Genomic DNA, 13,988 nt, shown 5'->3' with positions numbered 1-13,988 from the left:
GTGACTTCTGACAACTCCATATAATCCTCAAGCTGGCAAGCATGAACCCCACTCATTTATTCATTTGTTTATTATTTAACATCACTTGTCTGTGCTGTGCTGAAAATCACTTCAGTCAAGTGTAGAACACATTTGCCTCAGGGCGAACCAGCCTAAAGTTGCATCACAAGCCAATTATAAAAGTTTAGACCGGGAGTCAGTGTTAACTTCCCCGACCTCTGAAAACCTTTAAGAAATTGTTTATTTTTCACTTAGACTTTGTTCACGTGTTGCTGTCCGTCACTAGCTGCTAATACATCACCCTCCTGCCCCTGCATTTTTGAAAAGTTGTCACTAGCAGTGTTCTGGCAGCTCATCAGTCTGGAAGCCCCAAGCGCCTGTCTCTCTAGGCTCCTTGGATCTAACTACCACTCCTCAGATGCTGGTCTGCAGCTCGCCATTGAGCAGGGCAGCATTGTGAGTCTCCAAGTTGGCGTTGATGATGACAGCTTCGTTAACCATCCTGCTCCTATCTGCCCTGCTGTCACTGCGCTCTATGTCGTCCAGGCCTGCCACCTTTTTTAGGCACAGAACGTTCTGAAAGCTCTTCTTAAAGTTGTCCGACAGGAAGGCGTACAGGATGGGGTTGGCGCAGCTGTTGGCGTAGCCAAGCACCACTACAAAATCGAAGGTGCTCTTCACGGCAGAGGTGGGGTTGATGGAGCTGGTGACGGATGTGACATTGAAAATGTAGAAAGGCAGCCAACAGAGGACGAACACCGCCACTACGATGGACACCATCCGTGTCACCTTACGCTCAGAACGCTTGCGCTTGGTGGAACCCACCCGCATGCCAGACGACTTTACCTGGCGAAGGAATGGACACTGTCAGTGGCTTCAAATATCCCGCATATGGTAGCACAATGTTTGCACTATAAGACAGAAATATCTTAAAGTAAAAGTTTGTAAAAGTAACATTTTGGGATACACACGTATTTGCTTTTTTTGCCAAAAGTTAGATGAGAGGAATAGGGGACTGCTAGCTTAGCTTAGCATAAAGACAGGAAGTAGCTAGGCCTGCTCTGTCCAAAGGTAAAAAACTGTTTCCGAACTGAAATGCAAAAACATCAAGTTGCGGTTAAACGAAAGGTTTTGTGCTGGACTATTTCTAGTGACTTTAACAAATAAGGCATAATGTGTCAGTTAACGACCTTAAGAGATGCGGATTTTAATGCTAAACTAAGCTAACCTGCAGTTGGCTCTACCTTCATTTAACAGACATGTAGAGAAGTTGCATTCCTATTGAACCCTTGGCAAGAAAGCAAATAAGTGTGTTACCTGAAATGCTGAGCTTAGAAAACAGTCTCTCAACATTTTCACAGCTTGAATGTTAGATTTGTAACCAACCCTTAAGTCAGTTCATAACCCTGTTACAGGACCATAAGAGGGAACCCAGACATTTCAGTCACTCAGTCGGTCATAAAATTAGCAAAATGAAATGTTGACAATACAAACTCCCCAGATGGTAAACATATTCAACTAAATTTTAAAGTGGCAAAAAGACCATCAGGTAAATGACTGCAATACTATTGATTACAACAGAAGTTGTTGCTTCTAAAAATTCAAAGTCAGAATAAATTATGTTTTTTTCCCTTTAAACCCTCTATTAGTCTGTATTAAAGACACTGTACTACCATCCCCTGTATTTTCAACATCATTCCCATAACAAATTTAACAAATGCTTGTTAATTAACATGTTAAAGTCTCCTAGCTAGTCTGGACAGCCTTCCAAGGCTACAGTAGTTTGCTCATGCTCAAACCCTAGACTGTATAATATATTGACGTCATCATCCATAGGTTACTGACCAGGTTTCTCCTGCTCCCAGCTTATCCACAAATGAATAAAGATGAGAAGCATGGCTGGAACTGAGGCAGACCAAATGAAGCCTACAGGCTATTCTAGCCACCTGTGATGGCACCCACCTGTCACTCAAAGCCGCCAAGCCCTTAAACAACTTAATATAGTTCAAGTGGGCAAATTATATAAAAAATTCATCCCCTGTACACTTGTCATGAATAGGAAAATCAGCTATTGAGACCAAAAACTTTTTTTCGTACCCTGCTGTAAAAATTCTGCTGTAAAGTTTGACTATTAACATAGGGCTCTATGAGGATTGACTTGCTTGCTAAACTGTAGTTCTTGGCACTTCCTTGTTCATTTTTCAGCCCCAGAGGTTGCTGTAACCAATGGCGGCTGCTGGTCTTTCCAGGAGGGGAAGCTCATTTTTCCGGCCATCATCATAAATCTCATCTCATCTCATCTTCATCCGCTTATCCGGGGCCGGGTCGCGGGGGCAGCAGCTCTAGCAGGGGACCCCAAACTTCCCTTTCCCAGGCCACATTAACCAGCTCTAACTGGGGGATCCCGAGGCGTTTCCAGGCCAATGTCGAGATATAATCTCTCCATCTAGTCCTGGGTCTAACGTTAATGTACATAATCTACAAATAATCATAACTTGTTATCTATCTTGGTAACGGTTGGATGTTTGTTTAACAATCTAGTCATGTAGCCAGTAATCAAAACATCTTGAAATTTAACTCTGAGGACAGTGGGCATGCAAAAACAGAGAAGGATCTTACATTATAAAGTCCCAAATGTAGAGGTTGGGTCTCACCTTGACTATAATGAGCAGGTAGCACATACATATGACTGCCAGCGGCAAGAAGAATCCAATGAAGAAGGTGTAGGTTATAAAGGCTGTGTAATAGACTTCCTGGGGCTCTGGCCACACGATCCCACATACTGGCACCTTGTCAAGGCCACTAAAGATCAAAGTAGGTAGGATGACTAATAGGGACACACCCCATACTGTCAGGTTAATGAGCTTGGCCACGCGGGGCTTCCGCCATTTTGTGGACTTAATAGGATGGACCACAGCCAAGTACCGATCGATGCTCATCACCATTAGACAGAAGATGCTGGTGAACTGATTGAGAGAGTCTAGAAGGGGATAGAGGGGAGAGTGGAGGAGTGGAGAAAGAAAAATAATATGAGGACATGTATCAATCCAATTGGCAATGCTTGCTGTATTTATTAAATCTGGAGGTGTATGATAAAGCCTGTAAGATAGCCTATTTAAAGATGAAGAGATAGCCAGGAGACAGTTAGCTTAGCAAAAAAATAGTTAAATAGTTAATAAAAATGAAAAGAGTATTTAACTATGGAAATAAATCTGTGCCATTGGATTTTGAAATGAATAAGCCATCAAATTTCTAGCACTGAATATGTTTGCATTGGAAATATGTATCTGAATGTTTAAGCTCTTTACCATTTTTTGATGTTCATAAATTCAAGGTTAAAGAATTCAATGTTAAAACAATTCAACGTTAAAAAATGCAACATTAGCAAATTCAATATACCAAATTCATATGCAAAATACAATGTATACAATTCTATGTTATAATTAAAGTAATTTAAGTTTTAAGTATAAAAAAAAAATCAACATTAAAAAAATTCAACAGGGTGGCTGCAAAATTCAGTGTTGACATTTGGCCTGTTGAATTTTTTTAACCACCTCCACCGAGCGTAAAACCATTTATACGCAACTGAGGAAACTTGATCTATTCTGCCATTTCTATCCAGTTTTCCGAATGCAATAAAATGCACATAAAAATATACAAACGCAAACACAGACACAGTTTTCAGATTTTTTTGAGGAAGCCAAAATTGTTTCTTTGCCGGGTAAGGCTGTTGCTGCCTTCTCTACTACCTACCAACAGTCATGATCACTCTGCACAGCACTTCTCCAAAGGGCCAATGCACCAGCGTCAACTGCAGGGCAATGAACGGCAGGCTCATCATGCACAGGACATCTGCCACTGCCAGGTTGAGGATGTAGATGTTGGTCACTGTCTTCATTTTGGCGTAGCGCAGGATGACATATATGACCAGGGTGTTGCCACAAAGCCCCACGGCACATACTATGAAGTAGATGAAGGTGATGACCACAGAGCTGGTCTTGTCCTGGTGAGGCTCCCTGGTTTTGGTGATGTTCAGATCCAAGTCGGACTCGTTCCCCTGGATGTAACTGTCATACAGGAAGGGCTCAGGAATGGAGATGTTGGGGGCGGTCGGGAAATAGGGCCACTGATCCAAGGCCATGATGACTGAGAGAAGTTTAGTGTATCAAAGAGTTCCAAGATGGCAACGGATAATGGGTAAAGGTATGATCATAAAGGAATTTGGATATATTATTGGGTTTGCGGTTAGGCGTTTACATGCTTAAACTCATTGATTTTACCATGCAAAGCTGTCGAAATGAGGGTAAAGGGACTTTAAGCCTGGGGTGATAGGAACACTTTGGGGTCTAGGGGCTATGGGGATCAGGATGACTGGGGATTTTCATTTATGAGGAACCACAAGTATCACATCCCAGCTCTAGAGAAACAGAAAAGAGCTAGATAAATCTGTGGAGAGAGAGACAACATAGTGAATAAACAGTTAATTTGCCTGAGAAACAGAATATTCCTTCGACAATAATAATAGTAGTCCTTTAAGATCCATGGCAACTGTTGCAAGGTTACTTTACATAACTGCTTACATGCCTTAAATCGTAAGATGTAAAATGTTTTCTCTAGAGACTGCTCCAGGTATGTCCTTGACATGTTTAGTTGTCCTCAATACTATTTATTCTTCTCACGACAAGCATTAGGCAGACAGAGACAATGAGAAGATGCCAATAAAGCCAGGTCCAAATTTCAAATGATTTTCAGCCATTTTCTCACACAGCAGAGAAAGGCAGAAAAAACATGAGGGGGGACGCAAAATACTGGAGACACAATGACACCTTACACTACTCAACCCAAACACACAAAACTTTGGGATTTTAACAATTTTGCACTAGAGTGGCTAGTTTTAAATTTCACAAACATGTGAAGGCGTGGGTGACTACGAAACTCATCACAACTTCTACTTTAGAGCCACATTTGTGCCAATGTTAGAATTTCAACTAGATGGTTTTTACGCTCTTTCCTTGCTTTCTATCACAGTCCAGACCATAAAGCCTCTCAGGGCTACAAGTAGTCCAGGTCAGGTGCGCCTCCCCATGTATGCATACATGCAAAAGGGTACGCCTGAGCCAAAGCACGACGAAGGCACTGAGCTACAGAAGACAAATGTTTATTCAATCGATCTCGGGGACAAACAACTCTGGCCCTGTGGCAGGATCACTCACTCTTCACCAGTGGTGACAGCATCAGGGACATTTGTTCACTTCTTTCTTTCATAAGCAAGCATGTCGGGTAAAATTACTTATACTTATTACAATGTACTTGTGTCTATGTGTATGCATGGAAGAGTTATACTATCTACAAAGTGTTTTCCCTTAAAATGAATTATCGTTTTATAAAATGTTGAAAACTAAATGCTCATCAGTAATTACGAGAACCAACAGGAATGTATTTAAACTTAGTGTTTTATCTGGCCACCAGTCAAAAAACCCAAAGGCTTTCAGTGAAAACAATTAAACAATCATTCAACTATAACAATTATTACTTATTAGGCTTGTCAACCGATTTTATAATACCTTAGAGTGGTCAGTGGTGATTCATCCATTTTGGCATGGTTGCGGGAGTATTAAATGGCAATCGGAAAAAATCCTGCAATGCAACCTGGTTGGATGAGCTGCAAACCTAAAATGTATTAGTCTAAGATTCAGTACAAAATTTAAGACCTATAGTCTGTTTTGCCACCATTGTGAGAACAATTATATGGCATATAACCAGCATTGTATTCTCATAGTTTAAAGCAGTCCAGTCCTGCTCCTGGAGAGCTACTGCCCTGCATGTTTTATGTTTTGGATCCAATTAGCATGTTGAGTGTACTAAATCCCTTTTATATATATTAAAAGCCTTAATATGTCACTTCTCGTTGGCTGGATTTTGCAACAAATGTGCTTACCAGTGGTAACAGCGCGTGAAGGAATGGCGGACCCCTATAGGTTAAATGTAATTTCACTGAATGGTTATTGCTGAAAAATGCTTGTGTGTGTGTGTGTGTGTGAGAGAGAGAGAGAGAGTGAGCATGAGAGAGATACATGGGAAAATGCACAGAAAAGCAATCTGGACTAATAATAAATCCACTGATGAAAGGGTTCATGGTGTTATTTTCTAGCAGGAGGCAGCCTGTGAGTGGAAGTATTATTTGGTAACATCTTGGGAGTAATGTGGTAATTGTATTATAATGAGTAACGGGGGGATTCGGTGGTCTATTAAAACTCGTGCAATGGAAAAGTCTAATAGGCTCACAGAGACTCACAGAGAAACATCAATTTTAGGTCGGTTGTCATGAGCTGCATTTGTGTGGAAAGATGATGCCAGGGTCGCAGCACGGCTTCACGCAGCTTCAGAATAACCCGCAGGCTGTGTGAGATAAATGGTCAGCTCAACAGGAGACTTTCTTTTATTTACAGCAAAGTGGAATCTCTCCTCCAAAGAGAACAGGTCGGTTCATCTTTCTTTCTCACTTAGACGGCTGCTGCAGGCATCAAGCCCTTGACCTCTTAATTGAAAGACAAGCCCCTTCCTCTCCCCTTTTAACTCTAATAATTCCCCATATTTTCCCCACTGTGTTTGCACCTGTTCCAATTACCTTTTGCTGTGCTGGGATGAAGGAGCAAACATCTACTCCCCTCTTACAACGACAGGCATAAATATATGTGCACAGCATATGTGTGTTTGAGATCATTTGAATCCGTTAAGTGCATTAAGGTACCAACAGCAGCTGCGCCATGAGCGCCTCATGGCAAAAAACAAACAAACACACAAAATAGACCTGCCTATGGAAGGATTGCATTAAAGTGCGTAAAAGCAAGCCAAAGTTGCAGCAGAAATACCTATAGATGAGGACACATTTAAGAAGCACAGTATAAAATTCGTCACAAAATTTCAATAGCATCACTTACTTAGAAATTGAAAACTTTCTCTTCATATCAAGTCCATCGTGACAAGTTGTCCTTCAGCAGGGAATAGGTGTCCAACCGCTCCGGAGCGGCGCTGACCTGCTGGGAAGCTGCATCCCGCCAGCCTCTCCATCCACCTGTTCCTCGAGTATTACGCACGGCGCTGGCGTTCAACCGCCCACTCGCCACCTTCGCCAGAACTGGTGGTTACACTGTGTCTCTCAGGTCATTTTTCCTTTCGAGAAATATTCCGCGTTTGTAAAATGAAACTTTGATAGACCGCGTTTATTGAAAAATGCGTAGTGCGCTCACAGTGCGCGGCGTCCGACGAGAAGGACTTGGCACCGAAACCCCCGCGACGAGTCAGAGCGCACGACTGGAGAGAGAGAGAGAGAGAGAGAGAGAGAGAGAGAGAGAGAGAGAGAGAGAGAGAGAGAGAGAGAGAGAGAGAGAGAGAAGAGAAACAGTCTGAGCGACACATCAGTAGATACGTTGAGCGTGTCACTCCGTGCGTCGGTGTCTCACGCGGATTGCTAATTTGGAGTCATGCACAGTTGGCTCTTTTTCGAGTGCCTTGTGTTATTAACAGATGAATGTCGCTGCAATCTGTGCACAATGATATAGAGACATGCTCCGAATGAGTTGAGATAACCTAAGAAGTGGAATAGTCCTTATAGCACATATACCTGAACTACTCACAGTAGCTCTGGATCAACGACAATAGAAAGAGCAGATGGCCAGTATGATCTTCCAGACCTCTCCATGAGAAAATGCCCTGCCACTTTTCTCAACATAGCAACACAAAAGTGCTTCTAATATTACAGCCAGCTGTTGTCCATTCAAAGATTAATAGTTATATTTATGTCCAAAATGAGAGGAACTGAAGCTGCTCAGAGTGGAAAGCACGATAACAGAAGGGTTTCTGATATCTTCAGTATTTTTTTAAGTGCACAAATCCCCATCCATGTGCATGGTCGGGAGGGTTTAGGTGTGTTTGCTGTGCTGTGGTTTGAGGTCAGCAAGTTCTCTGGGTGAGTTCACTGTTGTGTGTCAGTGTCACTGAGGAACATTTCACCTGCAAGCATCTAAATTGAAGTGCAATTCTGACGCAAAATCATCCCACGGCACTTACATACATCAAATAAGCCAGAGAGACAGTTTTTTTTGTGTCTTGAACTATTAACAATAAAAGCCGGGAGAGTCGCTAACAGCCAGACATGGCTAACACTGATTAGTTTGGGGCAGTACGGCGAAGACATTAAAACGGCTTTTTTAACCACTAATACTGCTGAAAATAACAGCAAACCTCTGTAGTAGCATGAGAAGAGTCCCTAAAAAGAAAACAAAGCATCAATGGGCTCCTTCTCTTTGGACTGACTTTGGTAATCCACTTGAAGGGACTTTTTCTAGAGAAGAGCTGGTACCTGGGCCAGTAGGTAAGTCCTCTGAGGTCACTAACTACGTTGCTGGTGCTTCATCCCATGTGTAGGGACTCTTATCATGCTACTGCAGAGGTTTGCTGTATTTTGAGCAGTATTAGTGGTTCAAAAAGATGTTTTAATGCCTTCACCATACTGCCCCGAGCTAATCAGTGTTAGCAATGTCCAGCTGTTAGCGACTCCACCGGATTTCTCTGTTAATAGTCTGTACACGAAAAAAACTGTCTCGCTGGCTTATTTGATGTACGTTTTACGTATTATTTTTTATACAAATACTTTTTTGAAAGTGTTCTGTTGCATTCAACTACTGTTTGGGTTGTAGCTGCTGTGGTAGTGGGCCAATTATTACATTTACATACATTTTCTTTAGTTGACGCTTTTATCCAAAGCAACTTCCAATAAGTGCATTCAACCACGAGGCTACAAACCCAGAACAGCAAGAGCTTTAAATAAGCCAAACTACAGAGTGCTACTTATAAGTGCAAGGGTCCTTTTAAATCGAAGGACGCTTTGGCGATTGGGTGTGAGCAAAACCATACAAGTTCTAGAGCTTCTTTGACTGCAGACTTTTTGATAATACTTACTGGGTTATTTCCGTTGATACCTTAAAGGCATGCAGTACTGATACCTATCCCAAGTTTCAAACGGGGCCAAAAAGAAGCAGCATAAGCACTGTAGCATTTAAACATCATTAAAGGGTTAGTTTGACATTTTTGAAATACACGGTTTTCTCTCTTGCCCAGAGTTAGTTGAGAACCCTTCTCTGCACTACTCTACTCTTACTGTATACGTGTACGTTAAATAAGTAACTGTACAGCTAACAGCTGGAAGGCTTAGTTTAGCCTAGCATAACGACCACAGCTAGGTAACAAAAGGTAACAAAATCAACCATTAATAAGAAAACATATTTTCGTCTTTCACATAAATTGAAGCATTTATTTGCGTAACAACAGCGGTACAGACATCAGCTCCATGCTAGCACCGGCGGTGTCTGTATGTTGTGTTTAGGTCAGCCGCTGAATGAACTCGATATACCGTGACGTCTGGTTCTTTCTGTTACTTCCCTCAAGTCTGTGTGCTTTTTCCTCCTGTCTAATGAAGCAAGTCTGGATTAGTGCAATTCTGTCGCTCAAGCTGAAACACTTTCAACCTGGTGCCAATTCGCACCACCCTTTGGCAAATTTCTTTCCATTGACGTTTGCAAGATTGGCCTTGTGATTAGTGAATGCGTATTTGAGAGTATGGTTGGGTGGGTAATGAACATTACATTAATACAGTGGACAATGGTAAATTAAAGAAAAAAAAACTTCCTACATCCCCATCAGTAAAAACATGAAATTGTATCAGGCAGTAGGAAGAGTGCTCAACACAAACACACAGCCTTGAACGTCATTGGCCTTCAACTCTGACACACGTCTAAGTCAATATGAAACCTAATTTGAAGGGTAAAGGTCCATTTAAGATAAGGCTTAAAGATCAAAAACTGAGAGCAGTTAGTTTCTTAAACTATTTCCCTTCTTTCTTCTTGCAGAGAAAAAGCCATTTTAATCAGTGCAGCTGTCTGCAAAATCAGAGATGGTAGAATCCAGCTGTCTAATCCGTACAGCTGGAAACAACATAGACTTGACTTTTTTTTCTCATTTAGGCGCTTATTCCCATGATTGTGCACTTTGAACTGTGAGGTCTATCAAATCTGTTTGAACAGACTCAGGACAGACACTGATGGAGGACTGCAGCTGGTGATGTTGTGCTGCTGTTGTTTTTGCTGTATTGACAAGGTGTTATTGGAAAGAGCGAAGTAACTACAGAAAAGTGTCAAGCCATATATGTCTCTGGTTTTCCCTCTGCAGTCCAAAGCCTCTCGCCTGTAAACTTGTCACGAGCTATTCTTTTTGCCTTCTTCTCAGCTTGCTTCACATACATTCATGGCCTCCGGCACATTAAGCACACAAACACAGAGTGTGACTGATTCAACTCTGCTGCAAAACGCAGAGCCCTGTTGCTTTGCTTGTCGTGAAACTCTTCCCGGGAGAAAGTAAGCATTCACTGTGACATGATTTATCTGCTCTTTATCACCTTGAATACTTGTGACTTGCATGACATACACACAAATAACATGAGGCCGAGAGCAAGAGCGAAGGTGCTGCACATCAATTGGATCGCACAGTGTTGACAAATGAGTGGTCCTCAAGGTCATAGGGCTTTGAATATTTCATGTTTGTACATAGTTCCTTCCACCATGACAGCAACCAAACAACAAAATAACTTTCTGGACAATTTCGGCCTCACATAAAAGGTTTCAAAGACAGACTAAGAACAGAATAGAATAGAAATACTTTATTGATCCCAAGCTGGGAAATTGCAGTGTAACAGCAGCATTACCCACAGACACATCAAAACAGTAATATAAAAATACAATATAAATGATACCTAAAAAATAATATGTATAAATAAGTGGTCTAATTTAAGTGCAAATGTAAACATATAATAATATAAGGTGCATTGGACAGAGTATGAGAAAACATATAAGGTACTTGTGATTGTATTGTTAATTGTTAATTGTTATTGGATTATTAGACAACCAAACCCAGGGCACAGACATGTGTCATTTGTAGCCATTTTGTGAACTTTTTGGCCCTGTCATTGACCTTGAACTGAAAGGGTAGGTGCTCAAGGTTAGGAATGGACCTCAATTGGTTAAGTGTTAGGGTTAAGGTTAGGCATGGATATTGATTGGTTTGGGTTAAGTTAAGGCATGGACCTCAGTTTTGTTAAGGGTTTGGATTAAGGTTAGACATGGACCTGGATTGGTTTAGATTTGGATTAAGGTTAGGCATGGACCTGGTTTGGTTTAGGTTTGGATTAAGATTAGATATGGACCTGGATTGGTTTAGGTTTGGATTAAGGTTAGATATGGATCTTGTTTGGTTTAGGTTTGGATTAAGGTTAGATATGGACCTGGATTGGTTTAGGTTTGGATTAAGGTTAGACATGGACCTGAATTGCTTAAGGTTAGATCGTCTCTTTGTACTTTTCTACATCTTTATCAATCATTTTGCAACTCTTTTTTTTGCATATAGTCTATGTATCTTTACTGTCTGACTCCGGTCCAAAGTGTCCTTTCCACAGCAGATCCAGACCGACACTCCTCTTCATAGATAACACATTAAATACTACAAGTACCAAACAAAATATCAAAGGAAAGGAAGCCGGAGATGCACCTTCTACTTTCTTGAAGCAGATCTATTTTGCTGTTCTTTACTGATTTTTCTGTTCTATACAGCATTATACTGAAATGCTACTGTAGCCTCAGTATGCTGTGCAGCTATAAGAATGAAAAATACTCTTGGGCCTGTGCCCAAAATTATAGTAAGAAATCAAAGTTGAACTATCCTGGACTTAAAGATACCTCACATTAGTGTGATTTGGTGGACCGAGACGGGACAGCCCTGAAGAGGTCTAACTCCACCAAGCAAAAATGTTATTTTATTTTATGTTTTATCTCCCTTTTTGTTAACTATGGATTGCTCCAGTGGTCCATTCTGGGACACGTTGTTCTCATTTTGTGGGTTCCTACTTGCCACACACACCATAAAACAGAAAAGAACAGAGGTGGATGGCAAGGTAGGGAAGATTTTGCAACAGGTGGCTTCCAATCTTTCCTTAAGCTAGCTGGCCAGCGTTAGTTTGAGTAGAATTTTTAAGCTAGCTATCACTTGCTGGCATTGTCAGAACCATTGTGGTTTGAGCAGAACATTAGAGCAGCTCAAATTACCACATGGCTTTGTAATGCAGGCTAGTTTGAGTTTAATGAAAAAGAACTAGCTTGCGGCCTTTGTCTGGTCATGTGAAATGATATCAATGAGATTGTGTAATCTGTGCACACACACGTGCACACTCTGTAACCTTGAAACCACAAACCCCATTTCAACCCCTGTGTGTACTTCTGACAGTGCTGTGTGTACTCACCTGATGAAGAAACCTAGACGTCACAGTGGAGATGAGAATGTAAAAGAGAATGTCATGACCATGTCATACTGTCTGCTAAACACAAAATATTTGCAGTCTCATGTCCTACTTTTTTGGAAAAATGTGAAAGTGGAAGAGAGACACAGCAAATACTGGCAGAATGATACCTGAATCTTAGTTTGTGTGTGCATGTGTGTGTTTTGTTGGACTGGGATTTTTTTAAATTGTTCTTCAGACAGTCGCTTCTCCTTCTGTATGCTGCTCTCTTTTGTGGTGAAAAAAAGTGTCTTTTTTTTTCTCTAGCATGTTGACGGTGTGTTTTCAGTCTGTGATGGGTTATGTGGGGAGTTCATTCACCCAGAACAGAGAAGAGCCTTGATCAAGATCAGCGACCCTAGGGACCTCGGAGTGAAGGCTCGGTCAATCACCCGCAGGCAGAGGAGTGTGACGATCGCACCAGAATGTAGAGTTTGACCATGGCTTGAAGACAGGAGCGGCTCACTGTTTTATAATAACCATATAATAAAAAAAGACATATCTGCAATCAAAACAGTAAAGCGAATGGCTGTGTTTTACTTAATAATTTCTCCTCTTTACATAAACAGGTCTCGAGCTTACATAAGAAATCTCCACTCACCCAGACAACACATGATGATATCATGACCACTGAAATAGGTTTCAGGCACAAGCCTCCAAGGCTGTGCAGAAACATTTCTCACAATGTGAGTCACCCTGAGACGATCATACTACTGTGGCTGACTGTGAGCTGAATGTGTCAGCGGACACGTGTTTTGATGGCCTGCATGGTCAAATAGTCGGTGTGTTGATGTGTAAAATCACTTATCTGAATAATAAGCATATGCCATCCCTCTGGTGGAGCACTTTTATGATATAAAACCGGAATCCATAGAAGGTTGTCAAGAAGCACAACCAATACTCAAACAAACAATATGTAATATTGACAGTGAATAGAAGATAAACAGAACGATTGCTGGAGTTTTCAAAACCTGTTAAGCATCATTTTATTGACAATGACATTTTTTGTGACAATTAAATTCCTAATCTGCCTTTGGGGGTTATAACTTTTGTCTGCTTTTATTTTGTTCTCTATCTCAATTCACTCTCAGCAGAGCGATGCATCAATGTGGCATTGTAGACTAAGGGCACAATGGCAAGACAAAAATCTTCCTCAGCTGTAAAAAACACTCACTAATGTGAACTGAACTGTTAGTATAATAAATGATAGAATAACAGATTTTAAACTTTGAAGGTTTGAAACTTGTAATCATATACAATTTCGTCTAAGAGGTTATTGCGTTGATTGGCTGATTCAACTTGATTATTTTCTTTGATTAAATAAGGAGAGAAGATTAGGCAGCACAAATATGAAATCACTCACAGAAAAGAACTACTTTTCTTGATTACACCACAAGTCACAAATTGGTTGCTATGCCAACCTCTATAGTGGCCTATGTATGCAGTGTTAGTGTTACATACATTTTGCAGCGGTGGGGTTTGACTTGAAACATGTTTGCCATGACTTAAGACTTGACTTGAGAATATTGGTCTTGACCTGGGACTTGACTGGGACCTTGTTGATCTTTGCTTGTAATTTGACGTAGGACCTGTTGGTCTTGAATGG

General features: G+C 41.1%; 1 protein-coding gene across 1 annotated transcript; it reads right to left on the bottom strand.

Annotated features, from left to right (window-relative positions):
- Window positions 1-414: 414 nt before the first annotated feature.
- sstr2a (somatostatin receptor 2a) lies at window positions 415-4,141 on the bottom strand (the record flags this gene model as incomplete). Its single annotated transcript, XM_083933409.1, has 3 exons — window positions 415-846; window positions 2,655-2,980; window positions 3,754-4,141. The coding sequence occupies 3 exons, from the start codon at window positions 4,139-4,141 to the stop codon at window positions 415-417; spliced, it is 1,146 nt and encodes a 381-aa protein (XP_083789535.1).
- Between the last annotated feature and the right edge of the window lie 9,847 nt (window positions 4,142-13,988).

Source organism: Echiichthys vipera (genome assembly GCF_963691815.1).
Source record: "Echiichthys vipera genome assembly, chromosome: 18".
NCBI classification, from domain to species: Eukaryota; Metazoa; Chordata; class Actinopteri; order Perciformes; family Trachinidae; genus Echiichthys; species Echiichthys vipera.
The sequence above is the reverse complement of the archived record's forward strand: the minus strand, read 5'-3'. Positions and strand labels throughout refer to the sequence as shown.